Source organism: Pan troglodytes, chromosome 4, assembly GCF_028858775.2.
Source record: "Pan troglodytes isolate AG18354 chromosome 4, NHGRI_mPanTro3-v2.0_pri, whole genome shotgun sequence".
Lineage (NCBI taxonomy): Eukaryota > Metazoa > Chordata > Mammalia > Primates > Hominidae > Pan > Pan troglodytes.
Window position 1 is genome coordinate 166,422,615 of NC_072402.2, and position 16,189 is coordinate 166,438,803.

General features: G+C 49.0%; 1 protein-coding gene across 1 annotated transcript in view; it reads right to left on the bottom strand.

Annotated features, from left to right (window-relative positions):
• SLIT3 (slit guidance ligand 3) overlaps window positions 1–16,189 on the bottom strand; it is a 636,015-nt gene that overhangs the window by 83,334 nt on the left and 536,492 nt on the right. Inside the window, exons 15-19 of the mRNA XM_016954159.4 lie at window positions 13,194–13,344; window positions 11,528–11,602; window positions 4,575–4,718; window positions 3,665–3,808; window positions 192–355 (exon numbers count right to left, since the gene is read on the bottom strand). Of these exons, the coding sequence (XP_016809648.2) occupies window positions 192–355; window positions 3,665–3,808; window positions 4,575–4,718; window positions 11,528–11,602; window positions 13,194–13,344 (678 nt within the window). The remainder of the gene's footprint in view (window positions 1–191; window positions 356–3,664; window positions 3,809–4,574; window positions 4,719–11,527; window positions 11,603–13,193; window positions 13,345–16,189) is intronic.

Below are 16,189 nucleotides of genomic sequence, written 5' to 3' on the forward strand. Positions count from 1 at the left end.
GGCACCTTTTCTTAATTTGCATGAAGGAGCCATGTGGGCTAGTAGCAGATCTGCAGAGCTCTCCAGAGCTCCAGCTGCATGCCCAAAGCAAAGTGGAATTGGATCTCAGGGAGTATCTGATCCTGCATCTTCGCCATCTTCCTTGCCTTCCCAGGGCCTTCCCCGCAGACCTTGACCCACAGCCTTCTTACCGTCACAGGTGAAGTCCTGGATGGCCACATCCTGGATGGGAATCTCCTTGAGGAAAAATGGCTTCTGGCACCTAGGGTTCCCACTGACGATCCGCCTCTTCCTCAACCACTTGCCGAGCCAGGCCAGGTGGCAGTTGCAGTTGAAGGGGTTGGACAGGAGGTTTCTAGGAAGAGAGAAGGGTGCTTAGCCTCCACCCTTCTACTGTGGGAGTGGCCCTGGGATCTGCTGCCCAGAGCCCAGCTCTCCTAGCCAGGAAGGAGGAGGTCTCAGGAAGGAAACGTAGGCTCTTCCCCAGATGCAGTCTCTGTGAGGGTCTCATTCCAGACCCTCGCCTCTGATGGATGTGGCTGTGGTCTCTCGCCATGCCCTCCCTTGGGTACCAAGCCCTGGCTGTGTGAACTGCCTTTGGGTCCTTAGCAGAGATTCACCCCGAGAGCCTTCACACTTGCTACTGTCCTTGCTGGGAACCCGTATCTTTACAGGTTGCCTGGCTGGCTTCTTCTCATTCTTTAGTCCTTGGCTTCAATGACATTTCATCAAGGAAGCCTTCTCTGAGTCCCCCATATCAAGTGGGATATTTCAGCCCTATCATATCTTTTCCCTCATTCCCTTTCATTCTCCCCATAGCACCCATGGGAGTGTGCGGTGACTGGTTTCTGTGCTCGCCTTGCACCTTGGACTCTACATACACGAGGGTAGGGTCTGTTTGCCTCTGCATATCCAGAAACTAGCGTTATGTCATCACAGGCACTTTATACGCATCTGTGGACTGAAACAATGGGACTGATGGAGAGATGAGGGGATGATGGCAGCTATCCCTTCCTGAGTGTTTACTACAGGACTGGGACCATGCCACCCACTTTATAAATCCATTGTCTCATTCATTCCTGTCACAGCGACCCTATGAAGGAGGTAACATTATCTTCCTTTTCTCACATGAGGAAAGTGAAGCTTGGGGAGCTTATTTAAGCGGGGCAGACAGCCCTTGAGTGGCTGTAGGATGATACAGCAATGAAGGGCTTGAGAGTGGCTGTTTCGGGGTTGGAGTCCAGGCTCTGACACTCAGTAGCTGTGTGAAGCGGGGCAAGTTACTTCATGGGTCAGAGCTGGTTCCCTGAATGCTTTGTGACTCTGCCCTTCTGGGCATCTTAGGTGTCTTTGGATTTCCAACGTGGAGGTACCTAGGAGGGGCTAAATATGGACTAAAATGGACCAGTTCACTGATGTTAGCTCCCAACCCATTGTCCTCTCCTGTTGACATCACTCGTTCATTCGATTCATTCCTTTACTCAACAATTATATGCCGGGCATCTGCTTGTGCTCTTGGCACAGATCTAAACATTAAGGATGCAGCAGTGAACAAAACAGCCACAAATCCCTGTCCTTCGGGATCTTATATGATGGTGGGCAGATAATATATGATTAACAGCAAGTTAGTAAATGACACAGTATGTTAGGACATGGTTAGTGCTTTGTAATATTAAGGGGCAGGGCTAGAGGGATTGGGGCTATGGCAGAGGGGTAGAACGGGGTGAGGCAGGTGACCCTTGAGCAAAGGTGGAAGGGAGAGAGGCTGGGGGGAGGGAGGCTGGGGGAGGGTGCTCCAGGGAGTGCCAAGTTCCAAGGTTGGAGTGGGCTTGGATCATGGGAAAATGGCGAGGAGCCCCACGGAGCTAGAATGGAGAGAGGGAGGGGACAGGCAGGGCATGAGGGGCCAGATGACGTGGGGCCGGCCTTTAGGCCCTCCTCTAACTTCGGCTTTGATTCCAAGTGCAGTAGGCATAGGGCAGCAACAGGAGGTGTGGCAGCAGCCTTTGCTTCTGCCTTCCAAAGGGTCTTTGGGGAAGGTTAGAGACGGGACAATAAACCAGCGACTAAGGATAACAGAGCCACATGGAAATACGACGAGCAGCTGTAAAACACACACGTGTTGAGCACTTTCTACACCTAGGCCCTTGCTGTGTGTTTTACAAGCATCACCACATTCAATCCTCATAACCATCCTAGGAGGTAGATTATGCAGAAGGGAAATGGAAACACACAGAGATGAAGTCACTTTCCCAAGGTCACACAGCTAACAAGAGGCACAGCCAGGATCTGAACCTAGGAAATTTGGCTCTAGAGTCTTACCCATTATTCCACAGAGGCTCCCTTCCCACGACAGCGCACTACCCGGGCAGGAGCACTCCTTTAGGTGCCCAGAAAGCTGGGTTCTAATTCTGGTTCTGATACCCACTGAAAGCAGCCAGTGACATCTTTTTTTTTTTTTTGAGACGAAGTCTCGCTCTCGCTCTGTTGCCAGGCTGGAGTGGAGTGCAGTGGCACAATCTCGAGTCACTGCAACCTCCACCTCCCGGGTTCAAGCGATTCTCCTGCCTCAGCCTCCTGAGTAGCTGGGACCACAGGTGTGCACCACCACCACGCCCAGGCAATTTTTGCATTTTTAGTAGAGATGGGGTTTCACCACACTGGCCAGGATGGTCTTGATCTCTTGACCTTGTGATCCACCTGCCTCGGCCTCCCAAAGTGCTGGGATTACAGGCGTGAGCCACCAAGCCTGGCCGCCAGTGACATCTTTTTAAAACCCCTGTCTGGTGATGTCTTACTTAAGGTCTACTTAAAGGTCCCAGTCTTCCTAATGTGCTCTGGACAAAGACGAGATGGCCCACAGCAGTCCTGCAGCCTGACCCTGGTTTCCTCTTCAGCCTTGCCTTACGTCATGCCCTCCCTCATTCAGCACTGTGACCATGCTGACAGATGTTCAGTCCCACATATTTGCTCTGTTGCGACCAACCACAGGGCCCTTGGACATGCCCTTCCCTCTGAAGGAACTGCACTGTCCACATTCTTCAACAGCTAACTCCCACTTACCTTCCAGAATACAGCTCCAGTGTTTCTCAACAAAGCCCCTGGTTTTTTTTTTTTTTTTTGACATGGAATCTTGCTCTGTCACCTAGGCTGGAATGCAGTGGCATGATCTCAGCTCACTGCAGCCTCCGCCTCCCGGGTTCCAGCAACTGTCCTGCCTCAGTCTCCCAGGTAGCTGGGATTACGGATACTCGCCACCAGAACTGGCTAACTTTTGTATTTTTAGTAGAGAAGGGGTTTCACCATGTTGGTCAGGCTGGTTTCGAATTCCTCACCTCAGGTGATCCACCCACCTCAGCCTCCCAAAGTGCTAGGATTACAGGCGTGAGCCACCATGCCTGGCCTTCCAGCTTGGGTTTTCAAATCACTGTGGACATGCTTTCTGTGGCAATTCACTGTGCTGTGAGTTCCAGGAAGGAGGGGCCGGGTGTGTGCAGCCTCAACACCTAGACGATGCCTGCCTGGCACATACAGAAAGCCTAACGAGTTTTTAAGTGGACAGACAGATAGATAAGCCTGGCTAGAGGTAGCAGGGAGGTGGGAGGAGACAGCGCTGCAGAGTGGGACCCCAGAGTCCGTGGGCAGTGGACCCAGGAGAACTTACATGGTGGACAGGGAGACAAGCGTGGTGAAGGCCCCAGGGGTGATGGTGGTGATCCGATTGTCATAGAGGGACAGCAGTCTCACCGAACTCAGGCCGGCAAAGGTGTCATTACTCACACAGCTGATCAAGTTACTCCTCAGCATCCTACAGGGAGAGGGGTGGGGATGAGAGAGCACAGGCATGATCTTTTCTGTCCCAAATGGTGCCACGGTGGTGTGTGTGTGTGTATAGGTGAGATGCTTTTGCCAATTCTAAGCTCAGTCCAGCCATGTTGATCAGGTTTGTCCTGTGATAGCAGGGACTGGAGCCCCACTGGGGCTGTGTGTAAATGTGTATGTACATTATTGTTTGTGCATGCTTTCTTGGAAGCACATGTCATGCATATGTATGTATACACATGCATATTGTGTGGCTGCTAGGGTGTGCACACATATTTCTGGGAAGAGAAGAGAGAATCAAGACGTGGTTGTAGACATCAGCTTGTATGTATGTGTGTGCTTGTGTGTCTGTGCCTGTTTGTATATATGTTTATGTGCATGTTGCATGTGTCTGCATATATCATTTTTATAAAGGTCCTTATGCTTATGTTTGTGGGTAAATGTCTGTTTGTGTGCCTCCTTCAGCAAGTTTCTGGTATAAATCTATATACGTGTATACACGAGAGTGGGGTGACTATGTTGGGTGTGTGTGTGGTGTGTGTGTGTGAGTGTGTGTGCTGGAGGTGTTCAGCATGCTAAATTCTTTCCCATCCAAGGCTGCGGAATGTCTGATGACTCTGACTCCAGGAAGAGAGGGATTCAGCAGGCCAAGACAGTGCCTGGGTCCCACTTGCCTTCATAGTCTGTCTCTAATTCCCCTGCTCTCCCGTCTCCCTCTGGGTCTTGGCCCAGGCCCCACCCCAGGCACTCACAAGGTTTTGAGGCCACTGAGGCCACGGAACACACGCCCGTGCACGGTCTCCAGCTGGTTCCCTGTCAGCATCAGCTCCTGCACGCTGGCTGCTCCATCGAAAGCTCCCTCTCGCACCTCCTTGATCTTATTGTTACTCAGATTTCTAGAAGGAAGAAACAGAATAGGGGAGAATCAAAAGGAGCAGATGGTCTTGATACCGGGAGGGGATGACCTGCCCTGCAGCTGCTGGGGACTCTCTGGGGCCCCTGAGACTGAGGACTGGATGGTGGAAGGAGCTCAGTCTGGGGCTCCCTGAACTTTGGTCTTCAGCATCTGGCCCAGGGAGCAGGGACCCTGGCCCTATACAGGTGAAGCTACCTTTGTGAAACAGACTGTATGGTCAGTGGATGGATGGATCGAGAAAATGTGGTGTATATATACACAATGGAAGACTATTCGGCCATAAAAAGAATGAAAACCTGTCATTTGCAGCAACATGAATGGCACTGGAGGTCACTGTGTTAAGTGAAATGAGCCAGGCACAGCAAGGCAAATATCATATGCTCCTACTCATATGTGGGAGCTAAAAAAGTTGATCTCATGGAGGTAGACAGTAGAAGGATGGTTACCAGAGGCTGGGAAGGTTTGAGGGAGATGAAGAGAGGTTGGTTAATGGGGGAGCTAAAAGGAATAAGTTCTAGTGTTAGATAGGGTGACAGTCACAGTAGGGTGACTATAGTTAACAACAATATGTATTTCAAAATAGCTAGAAGAAAAGATTTGAAATACTTCCAACACAAAGAAATGATAGATGTTAGAAGTGACGGATATCCTAAATATCCTGTTTGATCACTGTACATTGCATGCATGTATCAAAATATCACGTGTCCCATAAATATGTATAATTGTTATGTATCAATTTAAAAAAATAGGCTGGATGGGATTTGAAGTTTTTTTCTGTGTAATTGTCTTTTCAATGCTCTGGGGGACTGACAGAGTTAAAATAGTGACTCTCAAACTTATTTTCTGTCTTCATTAGAGATTCTCACTAAGCACTGATTTTCAAGAGGAAGGCAGGAGAAAAATATAAAGCATGCTCCCCACTCCTTAGGACTAGGGCATTTGTGGAACTTCTAAGCTTTCTCACCAGTTAAGGATCCCTGATACAAATGAATTGGTGCTTTCCAGTTACTACTTGTTGACCACTTCTTATGTGCTAGGCACCTCATGAGGGATCTGACCAACACAACCACATCAAACCCTCAAAACGATGGCTGTCGGACTCATTTATTATTATCGTCCCATTTTATGGATGATGGGACTGAGGTTCAGAGAGATTAACTAACTTGCTTGCAGTCACCCAGCTGACAGAACTGGGATTTGAAGCCAGGTTTTCTGGCATATCAAATGTACTCCATTGAACCTCTTCTTTCATAAGTGAGTATTCCTTTGGCTATGTGGATATTACTTCTTTGCAAAATTCAAGATTTTGGATATTGTATTTGCTTAAAGTGAGCTTGGTCCTATCAAGCCCTCAGTGCCGCCATTTCTTTCTTTCTTTCTTTCTTTTGAGACAGAATTTCTCTCCTTGTTGCCCAGGCTGGAGAGCAATGGCGCAATCTTGGCTCACTGCAAACTCCGCCCCCGGGGTTCAAGTGATTCTCCTGCCTCAGCCTCCCGAGTAGCTGGGATTACAGGTGCCTGCCACCATGCCCTGCTAATTTTTTGTATTTTTAGTAGAGATAGGGTTTCACCATGTTGGCCAGGCTGGTCTCCAACTCAGACCTCAGGTGATCCACCCACCTTGGCCTCCCAAAGTGCCGGGATTACAGGCATGAGCCACCATGCCTGGCTGGTGCTGCCATTTCTGAGTCTGCCCCTGAGGTCTGAAAGCAGCCCTTCCCTCCGAGGCTGCATGCTGACATCCTGCACAGACCTCAAGAGAGATCAGAACAGCAAGCAGATGCTGCAGAGCCATTAGCACTGCGAGTTCGCAGTTCTCCCTGGCAGGGTTGCTGGGGGGCTTGTGTGGACCATCAAAATGCCCGGCCCTGGAAAGCATCCCTGGCCAGATGGATGAACTGAAGGTGATGACAGTGTTTATACTAGCTCAGGGGAGAGTCCAGCCTCCCAAGCAGACAGCCTATTCAGAGCCTTGCATGGGGAACCATCTTCTGCAAACAAGGAAATCGCAGGTGGAGGTGGAGCCCGTGAACTCACAGAGCACACGAAAGCTGGTAGAATTGGCGGGCTCGCAGAGATAGACCAGGACCATTTTACTGCTGAAGATACTGAGCCCCAGAGCAGGAGGGCACTGCTCCAGGTCACAGAGCATTGGAAGGGGATCTAGGACCATACCAAGTCCCTGGTCTGAGCTCTGGGCTGACCCACAACAATGCCAGGGGGCGAGAACTCCCTTAGGGACTGACTTGGAGCAAGTGACAGAATTGGGGACTCAATGCAGGCTGACTGCCCTCTTCCCAAGGAGGGACCAGGCCCCCAGGGTGAGGCCATGCCTGCGCTTGTGGGCAGGTGTGGAGGAAACAGCCGGTGCCTTGGTTCCCTCCCTGCTCCTTGGCATGACCTCGTTCTCCTTCTCTCCTTCCCATCCTGCCAGGAAAACAGGAGTAAGCATTCCCAGCATCCCTCGCCCAAGGTCTGAGACAGTCAGCAGACTCGCAGACTGGATTTCCATTCCCTGCCTGGTTCTCCTTAAACTTGGCCGGTTTTCTTATAAATCCTGGTAGCCCTGGTCTGGGATAACCCAGGAATGAAGGTAATGCCCTGAGGAGACTGCCAATTACCCCCAAATTAGACGCAGGAGGAGAGATAAAGGCTCTCCAGCAGCTGTAAGTCACCCGAATGCCAGAAGAGAAGGCTTTTGCTCCAGAGTTGAGCTTCTTTGTTGGGGAGGGTGGGGGTTAAAATACAAGTGATGGGCAATGCAGATGAGTTAAAGCAGCTATGAAGTGGGAGGGTTCCCATTTCCTGACATCTGTTTCTTTAAATGAGCAAAATTAACATCACATTACTGTAAGGTTTGTGAATTGGATTTCCTCAGGCTGGGAGAATGGAAAACAGAAGGAGAGTAAAAAAGAGGGGGATAGAATTTTCCAGAAGAGCTGGCTGCTGCCGTCTCTCCATCCATCAAAGCACTGCTTGCAACTACAGGCAGCAGTAGCTGAAGGACAGAAAGTGCAGCTTGGGGCAAACACTCCAGAAACAAAACAAGTGCATGGAGGTTTTGTAAGAGCCGATCACATTCTCAGAGCAGTATCTTGCCCCAGATCCCAGGAAACCACAAAATGTAAAACCAGGGCCACCCAGGGGGCTTCTCTCCATCTTTGGGTTAGTTCAGAGCCCCTGAGGGTTTCTTGGTGAGGGTTAAGTGCATTAATATCTGTACTGTCTAGCACAGGGTAAAGTGTTTAATTTGTGCTCACTGCTAGCTATTATTATTTTTATGGCCTTGCACGGAGCCAAGTTCCACATTTGTGCTACTCCCAGGCTCCTGAAAGTGTCTGGGTGTGCAACCCCTATATTTGTTGTTGTTATTGTTTTTGTTTTTTGAGACGGAGTCTCACTCTGTCCCCCAAGCTAGAGTGCAGTGGTGGGATCTCGGCTCACTGGAAGCTCCGCCTCCCAGGTTCATGCCATTCTCCTGCTTCAGCCTCCCGAGTAGCTGGGACTACAGGCACCTGCCATTGCGCCCGGCTAATTTTTTTTGTATTTTTAGTAGAGACGGGGTTTCACCGTGTTAGCCAGGATGGTCTCGATCTCTTGACCTCGTGATCCGCCTGGCTCAGCCTCCCAAAGTGCTGGGATTACAGGCGTGAGCCACCGTGCCCAGCCCAACCCCTGTTTTAAATACATAACCAGCTACTCTGGGTCACTCAACTCAGATGCCCTCTCCTGTCTTTCCACAACCTGTCTCCCCAGTACCACAGCCATGTCTTTCATCTTTATTTCCTCATATTTCTGATCCACATCATAACTTATAAGGAAGGTGGATTTATTTCTATTATGTAAATGATGAAACTAAGGCTCAGAAAGGCTAAAGACATTCCTAGTGTCACATAGCTGGGAAGGGCAGAGCTGAACTCAGAACTCACATAGGCTTGTCTGCCCATTTTCCTTCCACACCAGGAGTTGTGGCAGCTCTTGAGAAGTGGAAACATTTGGCAGCCCTCAGCTTTATTCCAACATGGCAAGCACTGGGATGAGCTGAGTGACATCTGTCCTTTTTGATGAGATCTAGGCCCATATTTTTCCAGAGACCTCACCACTCCCTTTTGTTGCTTGGTTGCTGATGCTGGGAGTTGGTTGACACTTATCATGTGTTTGTGCTGTTGTTTTCTGGGGCATACGGAAATATTCTCTATACTCATGTTCCTATCAAAACTGGGAGGATGAAAGATTCAAAGTGCTTGAGTTTCACCTCAAATGGGAGAGTACATATTTCTTCGCAGAAGCAAAGACTAGCAGATCCTGTTCAGAAGACAAATATGCGCTTGGCAAGCTTGATTCATCTTAATATCTGCCTCACGCCCACAGGCCTGTAAGTTTCTGTCTTCAGGTTAAAAACAAAGTACATTTCTCTGGTTTGAAATAAAACGAATAATTCCTGGTAGGTGATGGGTGATGTTTGTGTTGGGACCCTGAAGCTAGTGGGGCACTGGACCCCAGTGACAGCCTCACCCAAGTGTGCCCTTCTCTCAGCTGGCCCCCCAATGTGCCCTCCACTGCACCCAGTTACACAGCGTTCACTGGAGCCATGACCAAGGTGGTGGCTGCAGGCAGGGACGGAGGGAGGAAAGCGATCTGAGTAGCACCAGTGAGATCCAGATGCTGCCCAGGGCCTAGAAGGCCTCTGTCATATTTGTCTGTAGGGAACTGATGGGTGGGAGCATGGGTAACGAGAAAAAAACGAGGTGGTATAGTCCACTCTCACTATAAGTAAGCATCCCTAACCAGAATGTCCGAAACTTTCTGAGTGCTGATATGATGCCACAAGTAGAAAATTCCACACCTGACACCTTTGCTTTCTGAAGGTTCAATGTACTTGAACTTTGTTTTACGCATAAAATTATTAAAAATATCACATAGCTACCTTCAGGCTGTGTATATGGTGTACATGAAACACAAGTGAATTTCGTGTTTAGACTTGCATCCCAGCCTCATGACATCTGATTGTGTACACGCAAACATTCCAAAATCCAAAAAAATCTGGAATCTGAAACACTCCTGATCCCATGCATTTCAGATATGGGATACTCAACCAGTACTCACAGTAGTTACGTTGTACACAGTTGCTGGGAACACTGCATTAGTGAATACCAAAGCATTGCTCTTAGGGAAATACAAGATTAGGGTCCTGCGAGCCTCTGGTCTCCACATTTTTATCAACCTATCGACGTATAACCTTGTTATATGTATGCTTCTGTTTAAAGATAGCTTATGTAATACATATGGCTGATCCATAATGTTGAACTCATGGCCAGCAGCACTATAACTCAAGCCTGTAATAAAACTGCTCTCACGCACATATGTCCTCTGTAAGACACATCACAGCCTTTGCACACTTAGGATGGCTAGACAGCCCTTCAGCAGTATGTCTGGGGGGCCATTTTAAACAGCAAAATCACCAACAAAAACCACAAACATGCAAAACCCACAGCACTGAATATAACGCAAAAGGACACTGGTTTACAGCATGAGAGGTGACAGAAGGAGGCAGAGCGTGGCCTCGCTCGACCCCAGCTGAGAACGTGGGTGTGGGTGACTCTGTTTTTGTTTTGGTTTTTGTTTTGTTGTTCTGTGCACACCCGAGAATGACTGTGAAGGCACGGAGAGTCTTGACTTTGGACTTACACAAATGTTAGTGAGTCGGCGAATTCTCAAATATGGAATCCATGAATCATGAGGATGGACTTTACTTCCCTGGTCTTTGAGGCACACCTGAATTCTGGGGCCAGGAGACATGAAGTATGGGGTGGGGTAAGGGAGAGGGGCCAAAGAGTGCCCCCCTGGGGATGAGATGGTAAAGAGCCTCCTCTTCTGTGCTGGTACCTCTGCTGGGGGACCCGGCAGGGAAGATGAGGAGAAGCAAGCCAGCCTCACACTAGCATGACTGCAGGTGGACCCAAGTCTGAATGCCAGCTCTGGGACCCATTAGCTGTGTGGTCTTAGAGAAGTCACAGAAACTTTTTGAGCCCTGGCTTCCTCACCTGCACAAAGGGGACTGTGAAGCCAGCACTGGATGGGTGGGTGAAGACTCAGTGAGACAATGGGTGTGAGGCAGGGAGCATGGTCCTTAGCTCAGGACAAGGACTCTACTGGTGCACCAACATCATTCTCATTACCTTTATGACTAGGCCTGAGCTCCTGTGCAGGGAGAGGGTTAGGATGATCTGCATCTCTGGCAGTGGAGAAGCCAATATAGGCAAGTGGGCCCTTGCCTAGGCCAAGGCATGGTCAGACCCACGGACTCCTGGAGGAAACCCACTGTGGGAAGCTGCTGGCATGTTCACTCTGATGTGTATCACTGATGCAGGGGTCTTTTGATTCCATTTGAAAACAGACATTTAACTGTCACCACACAAAAATTGCCAAATAGCATATACCTTAGATACCCGTGCCCCATTGCTAGTCCTTACCTGAGTCCCACCCACCAGCCCTGGGGTAGGTGTTGGATGGTGTGTAGGGGTGGGGTGAGCAGAGGGTCCAGGGCGGGGTCAGGGATGGTGTGGAATGCTTGCTCTGTATAACACTCAACTAAAACCGTGAAGCATCACTTTGGTCTGTGTCTACATGTCTTGCTTCCTAACAGAGGCCACAGTGGGGCTGAGGAGAAGGCTGGGAGGGACTGGAGCAGAGGCTGGGGGAGAGGCCAGTCCCCTGGTTCCTCTAGTCTAGAACACAGGCTCTGGCTAGAGAACAGAGGCTGCTGCCAAGTTCCTGAAGTTGACTTACATTTTCCGCAGGTTGGGCAACTTCTTGAAGATGCCAGTGGCCTCCAGAACAGATACCTCATTGTCATTCAGTCGCCTGTGTAGGAAGCAAGATGAGTGGTAGGTTAGCTGTGGACGAGGCCCCTCCTTCCACCCCCCATGGCTTTGGTGCCTGAACCTCACACTCGGTGAAGGTCCACAGAACCATCGGAAGCTTTGACATCAGTCCCATCAACAGAGGGGCCCAGCAGTTTGGGGAGGCATATGCAGTGCTGCTTCCTCCTTCTCCTGGAGGAAGCCTCTTTCGGCTGGGGTTTAGGTGACTTTCTGAGTACTCCACGTGGGCATGCGTTGTTTTCAGCACCCATCAATTACCAAGGATCTGTTTTCATTTTGTGGACATACCAATGACAACTTAAAACCCCCAGGAAGTTTTCTCCAGGGTCTCCCAACCCTCCAAGCCCTTCAGCTCCTTCCTAAGCACGTCCCTCTACCAGGAGCAGCTCAGGAACTTCACAGGTATTCAGGGAGAGCAGCAGGGCAGGGAAAGGGGCCTGCTGTTTCCTCTGATGACTTGTGAAGTTAGAGAGGACAACAATAATAATAATAATGAAGACCACTACCACTCATCCAGGGCTTACTCTGTGCCAGGATTCAAGATGAGTTCCATGCTTGCATTATCTTTCTTAGTCTCCCCAACCACTGTAGGAGGTAGGCATTAATTATCTCCCCCATTTGACAGCTAAGAAACTGAGTCTCAGATCCAAGGAGCAAATGGCCTAATCTTAGGAAGCCTGCCAGAGTCAGGTGTCAGCCCCATGTCTGTCGGTCCCCACATGCTGTGCCTTTGTCCTCCATGAGGCTATAACTTTTCAAAAATTTTTTAATTAAAAAAAATTTTTTTTTCCAGAGACCGGGTCTCACTCTGTGGCCCAGGCTGGAGTGCAGTGGTATGATCATAGCTCACTGCAGCCTTGAATTCCTAGACTCATGTGATTCTCCTGCCTTAGCCTCTCCGGTAGCTGAGACCACAGGTGCATGCCACTATCATGCCCAGCTAATAAAAAAAAAATTTTTTTTTTTTTTTGTAGAGACTGGGGTAAGGGAGTGGGGTCTCACTATGTTGCCCAGGATAGTATTGAACTCCTGGCCTCAAGTGATCCTCTCCCCCTGGCCTCCCAAAGTGCTGGGATTACAGGCATGACCCACCCACCATGGCCCAGCTATAATTTTTTAGCTTTTTTTTTTTTGATAAACCAACACATCCCTTTATTAAAATGGCTAATTGGAGGCTCAGATATATTTAATCATTCTAGTTGTTTTCTCACTTCACTACCGTTCTTTATTTAGCACCCAACTTTCTGGTTTTACTGTAAGCTCCGTAAGGGTTGGCAGGGACTACCTGCTCTGCTCTGTTGTAGAAACTGGTGGGCCTAGCATGATGCCGGCTCACAGTGGGTGTTCAGAAAATATGTGTAGAATGAAGGAATGGACTGTCTTTATTTGCAAGCAAGCTGTCCACAGGAGATGCCTGGGTATCTACCTTCAGACCAGTATGTGAAAGACAGCCAACAAACACCACATGACTGAGCCAGGAAGGGGTCACCGCCAGGAGACCCTGCCCATGCTGGCTCCAGGTGACTGGTGTGTGGGGAGGAGTAGGGAGTTCACGCCGAGGTTGGACTTACAGGTCAGTGACATATTCAGGAAGGTGGCTTGGGATGCGGGCCAGCTTCTGGTTGGAGCAGTCCACAATCGTGCCCTCACAGCGACACTTCTCGGGGCACACGAGGTCCATGAAGCACTCGCTGCTGAACCTGCTGCGGTAATCCTCGGAGCCTGGGAGGGGCCAAAGAGGGGACGTCAGCGTCACCCGAGTTCCACGCACAGCCCCAGGTTGTGGGTAGTGGGGGTGGGAGACAGAGATGGGGGAATGAATTGGGGGCTGTTAGGGGTCAAGTAACAGACATGGCATCGCCTTTGCTATATGGCCACCTTGGTGGTGCCTTCCCTGTCCCCAGCCTTACTGCCTCCTTCCCATGGATCTTTGTTATTCATCACCATCCTCAGGGAGACCAGACTCAAGATCTGTGGGCTCTTATGCTTTTGGGGGTCACAGATGTTTTTGAGAAGCTGATGAAAGTTATGAATGTTCTCCTCGGGGAAGTGCTCCTTGGTGCAGGTGTACAGTCTACGATTTTAGGGGGGCTACCTGCTTCACAACTCCTATCATTCATGGACCCTCTAAATGTTCATGAAAATCCAAATGACAAGATTTTGATGATGCTTTGACAGGGGCTATGCCAGGGGTAGGGATAAATTATGGGAAGGGGTTGCAAACTTAGGGGCCTTTATTACCCCAGCAGGTAATAAAATGAGTACAGGCCAAGTACATGGCAATAAATGACCATCGACGCCTGGCTGTAAGATTGGGAAGACAACAATGAGGGTTGGGAACCTGGGGAATTGGAGCCCCAGCCTTAATGCTTGGAAATTTGGCTCAGGGTTGCCTGATGTTGCTTTTTTTGATTTTTGTTTTTTAAAAAGAGAATCCATATAAACAATATTGGTAATAAATTCCAATTTAAAATGCCGTGAAGATGAGCAAAATGTATCTGAGGGTCAGATTTGGCCTCTGTTTTTCAGAGCACATTCTATTTAACTATAGTGAAAGGCACGTTCTGATGAGCTAAATGTTGGAGCTGAGATTTGCTTTTTTGAAAAGCAAATCTCCCGAAGTTGCACAGTAATGGTAATGGGACCAACAATGTGATGTCTCTGAGAAATGCCTCGGCGAGTTGCCTCAATGATCACAAATGATCCCTGGGCACCGGGGCAAACCTCTGTGAGACCTTGAATCATGCTGGTTGGAACTGAAGGAGCTCTGGTTCTCCCATCAGACATAAGCTTATTGATGGGGCCGGGTTTTCTTCATCCTTTCACACTCAACATTTCACTAGCACAATGCGAGACACAAAACAAGAGATGGGTCCACATTTGTCCAATGCACGAGTGGGGTGTCATGAGCACCGGAGTGACCTGTACATGAGTATTGGGAAGTGTTTCAGAGAATGTGAACATTATTTGTTTGCTCCACTAGGTGAGGCAACTTGGTGATCTTATTTGCATTTAGGAGCATTAGCTTTTCATGGGTTTTAGCAGAAGGGAGCACAGGCTCGTTCAGGCCTTGGCAACTTACTAGTCTCAGTCTCTCTCCATGTAAAATGGGAATCAAATAACTGCCCTTATCTTCCAGGGGCTGTTGTGCAGATGAAAGTAACATTAAGGAGGTGGAGAGCCTCAGGAGTGGTATGCATGCTTGTGACTCTAGCAACTGCTTTTTTTCTACAACCTGGCAGAACATTTGGCAGCTCAGAGGCTGTGAAAATATGAATGTAGCTAGCAGTAACAGTGGCCATTTACTGAACATATACTGAGCCGGGCACTATTCTTTCCATTTCAAATGAATGATCTCATTTAATCCTTGCAACACTCTGAGGTTAGGATAACTCTATTTTATAGACGAGGAAACTGAGGCCCACAGGTCACTCAGTCTGCGCAGGCTGCTGTCTGGTTCCATGTGGTTAACATGTTTTGCTGCAGACTTGCTTCTCCCCAAAGGTTTTCCCAGGTCCCTGTAGGAATGATCATCTAGCCAGATTTGGTGCAGGTGGATTGAATGGGGTATTTTTCCATAGTGGGCTATGGTGGGGCAGGATGCAGATCTCTTCCACCCTCTTAGTTTTGCATGCCTTCTGTGATTTCCTTGTGGTAATTCCTGATCGAGAATGAACTTGGTGGGTCTCTAATTCTGATGTGACACTACCTACCTAAGACAGGGAGTCAGAAGCCTGGTCCTGTCCTCCTTTCCTTCTCTGCTCTCTCTCCATTCCCGCTCCTCCATCTCCCCTTCTACTGCTAGGCTTGTGTGAGCAAACTCCGTGCACGTATCCCCACAGTTATTCGAGTGGCTTCCTGGTTCATTGTATTATGCAAATCTCCTGCCCTTGGCTTGCCAGCTTCGTCCCTTTTGGTAACTCTGACCTGCACCATTTTCTTCCAGACCCATCAGCGTGCCGAGTCCTGGGCGAACTTCATTTTGCAAACCCTGTCAGATGACTACCTTCTCTTGTTCTCTGCACCAGTGGATCCACAGAGTGATGGCACGAAGGGGCATTGCACACACATACAGAGATTTTTCCTTCACAATGTGTCTATAATGGGATCCTTGCAAAGCGAAGGAACCCTGACTGCTGATCAAAGGCAGAAAGACAGGAGGAAGAACAGTTTGCTCTTCAAGGCGATGAGCCTGAAGGCGTGCACCGGCTGGGCTGTGGCTGGGGACAGCCGCCTATTAAATGCATTTTCATTTTAATCAAGGTGAGAGCAGCCTGTAGTTAGCAGGAATCGCTCTCAGTAGTATAGTTAGATTATAACTGGTGGACCTCTGCAATGGAGCCGCTGACCCATTTTAATGAAATGATTTTGCAATTAGATTCGATGGACTAATGTGTTCTTTCCAGCATTTTTCCCCCTGCTGTTTTTGTTATTGCCCTGGTTTGTAATAACAAGGGGGTCGGAATGTGATATTTTATACGAGTGGGAGCCAGAAATGTTAATAACGGCGTATGTACATAACCGAAAAAGTTCGTTCCCCAGTCAGAGCCAGCCCGAAATGCCATCT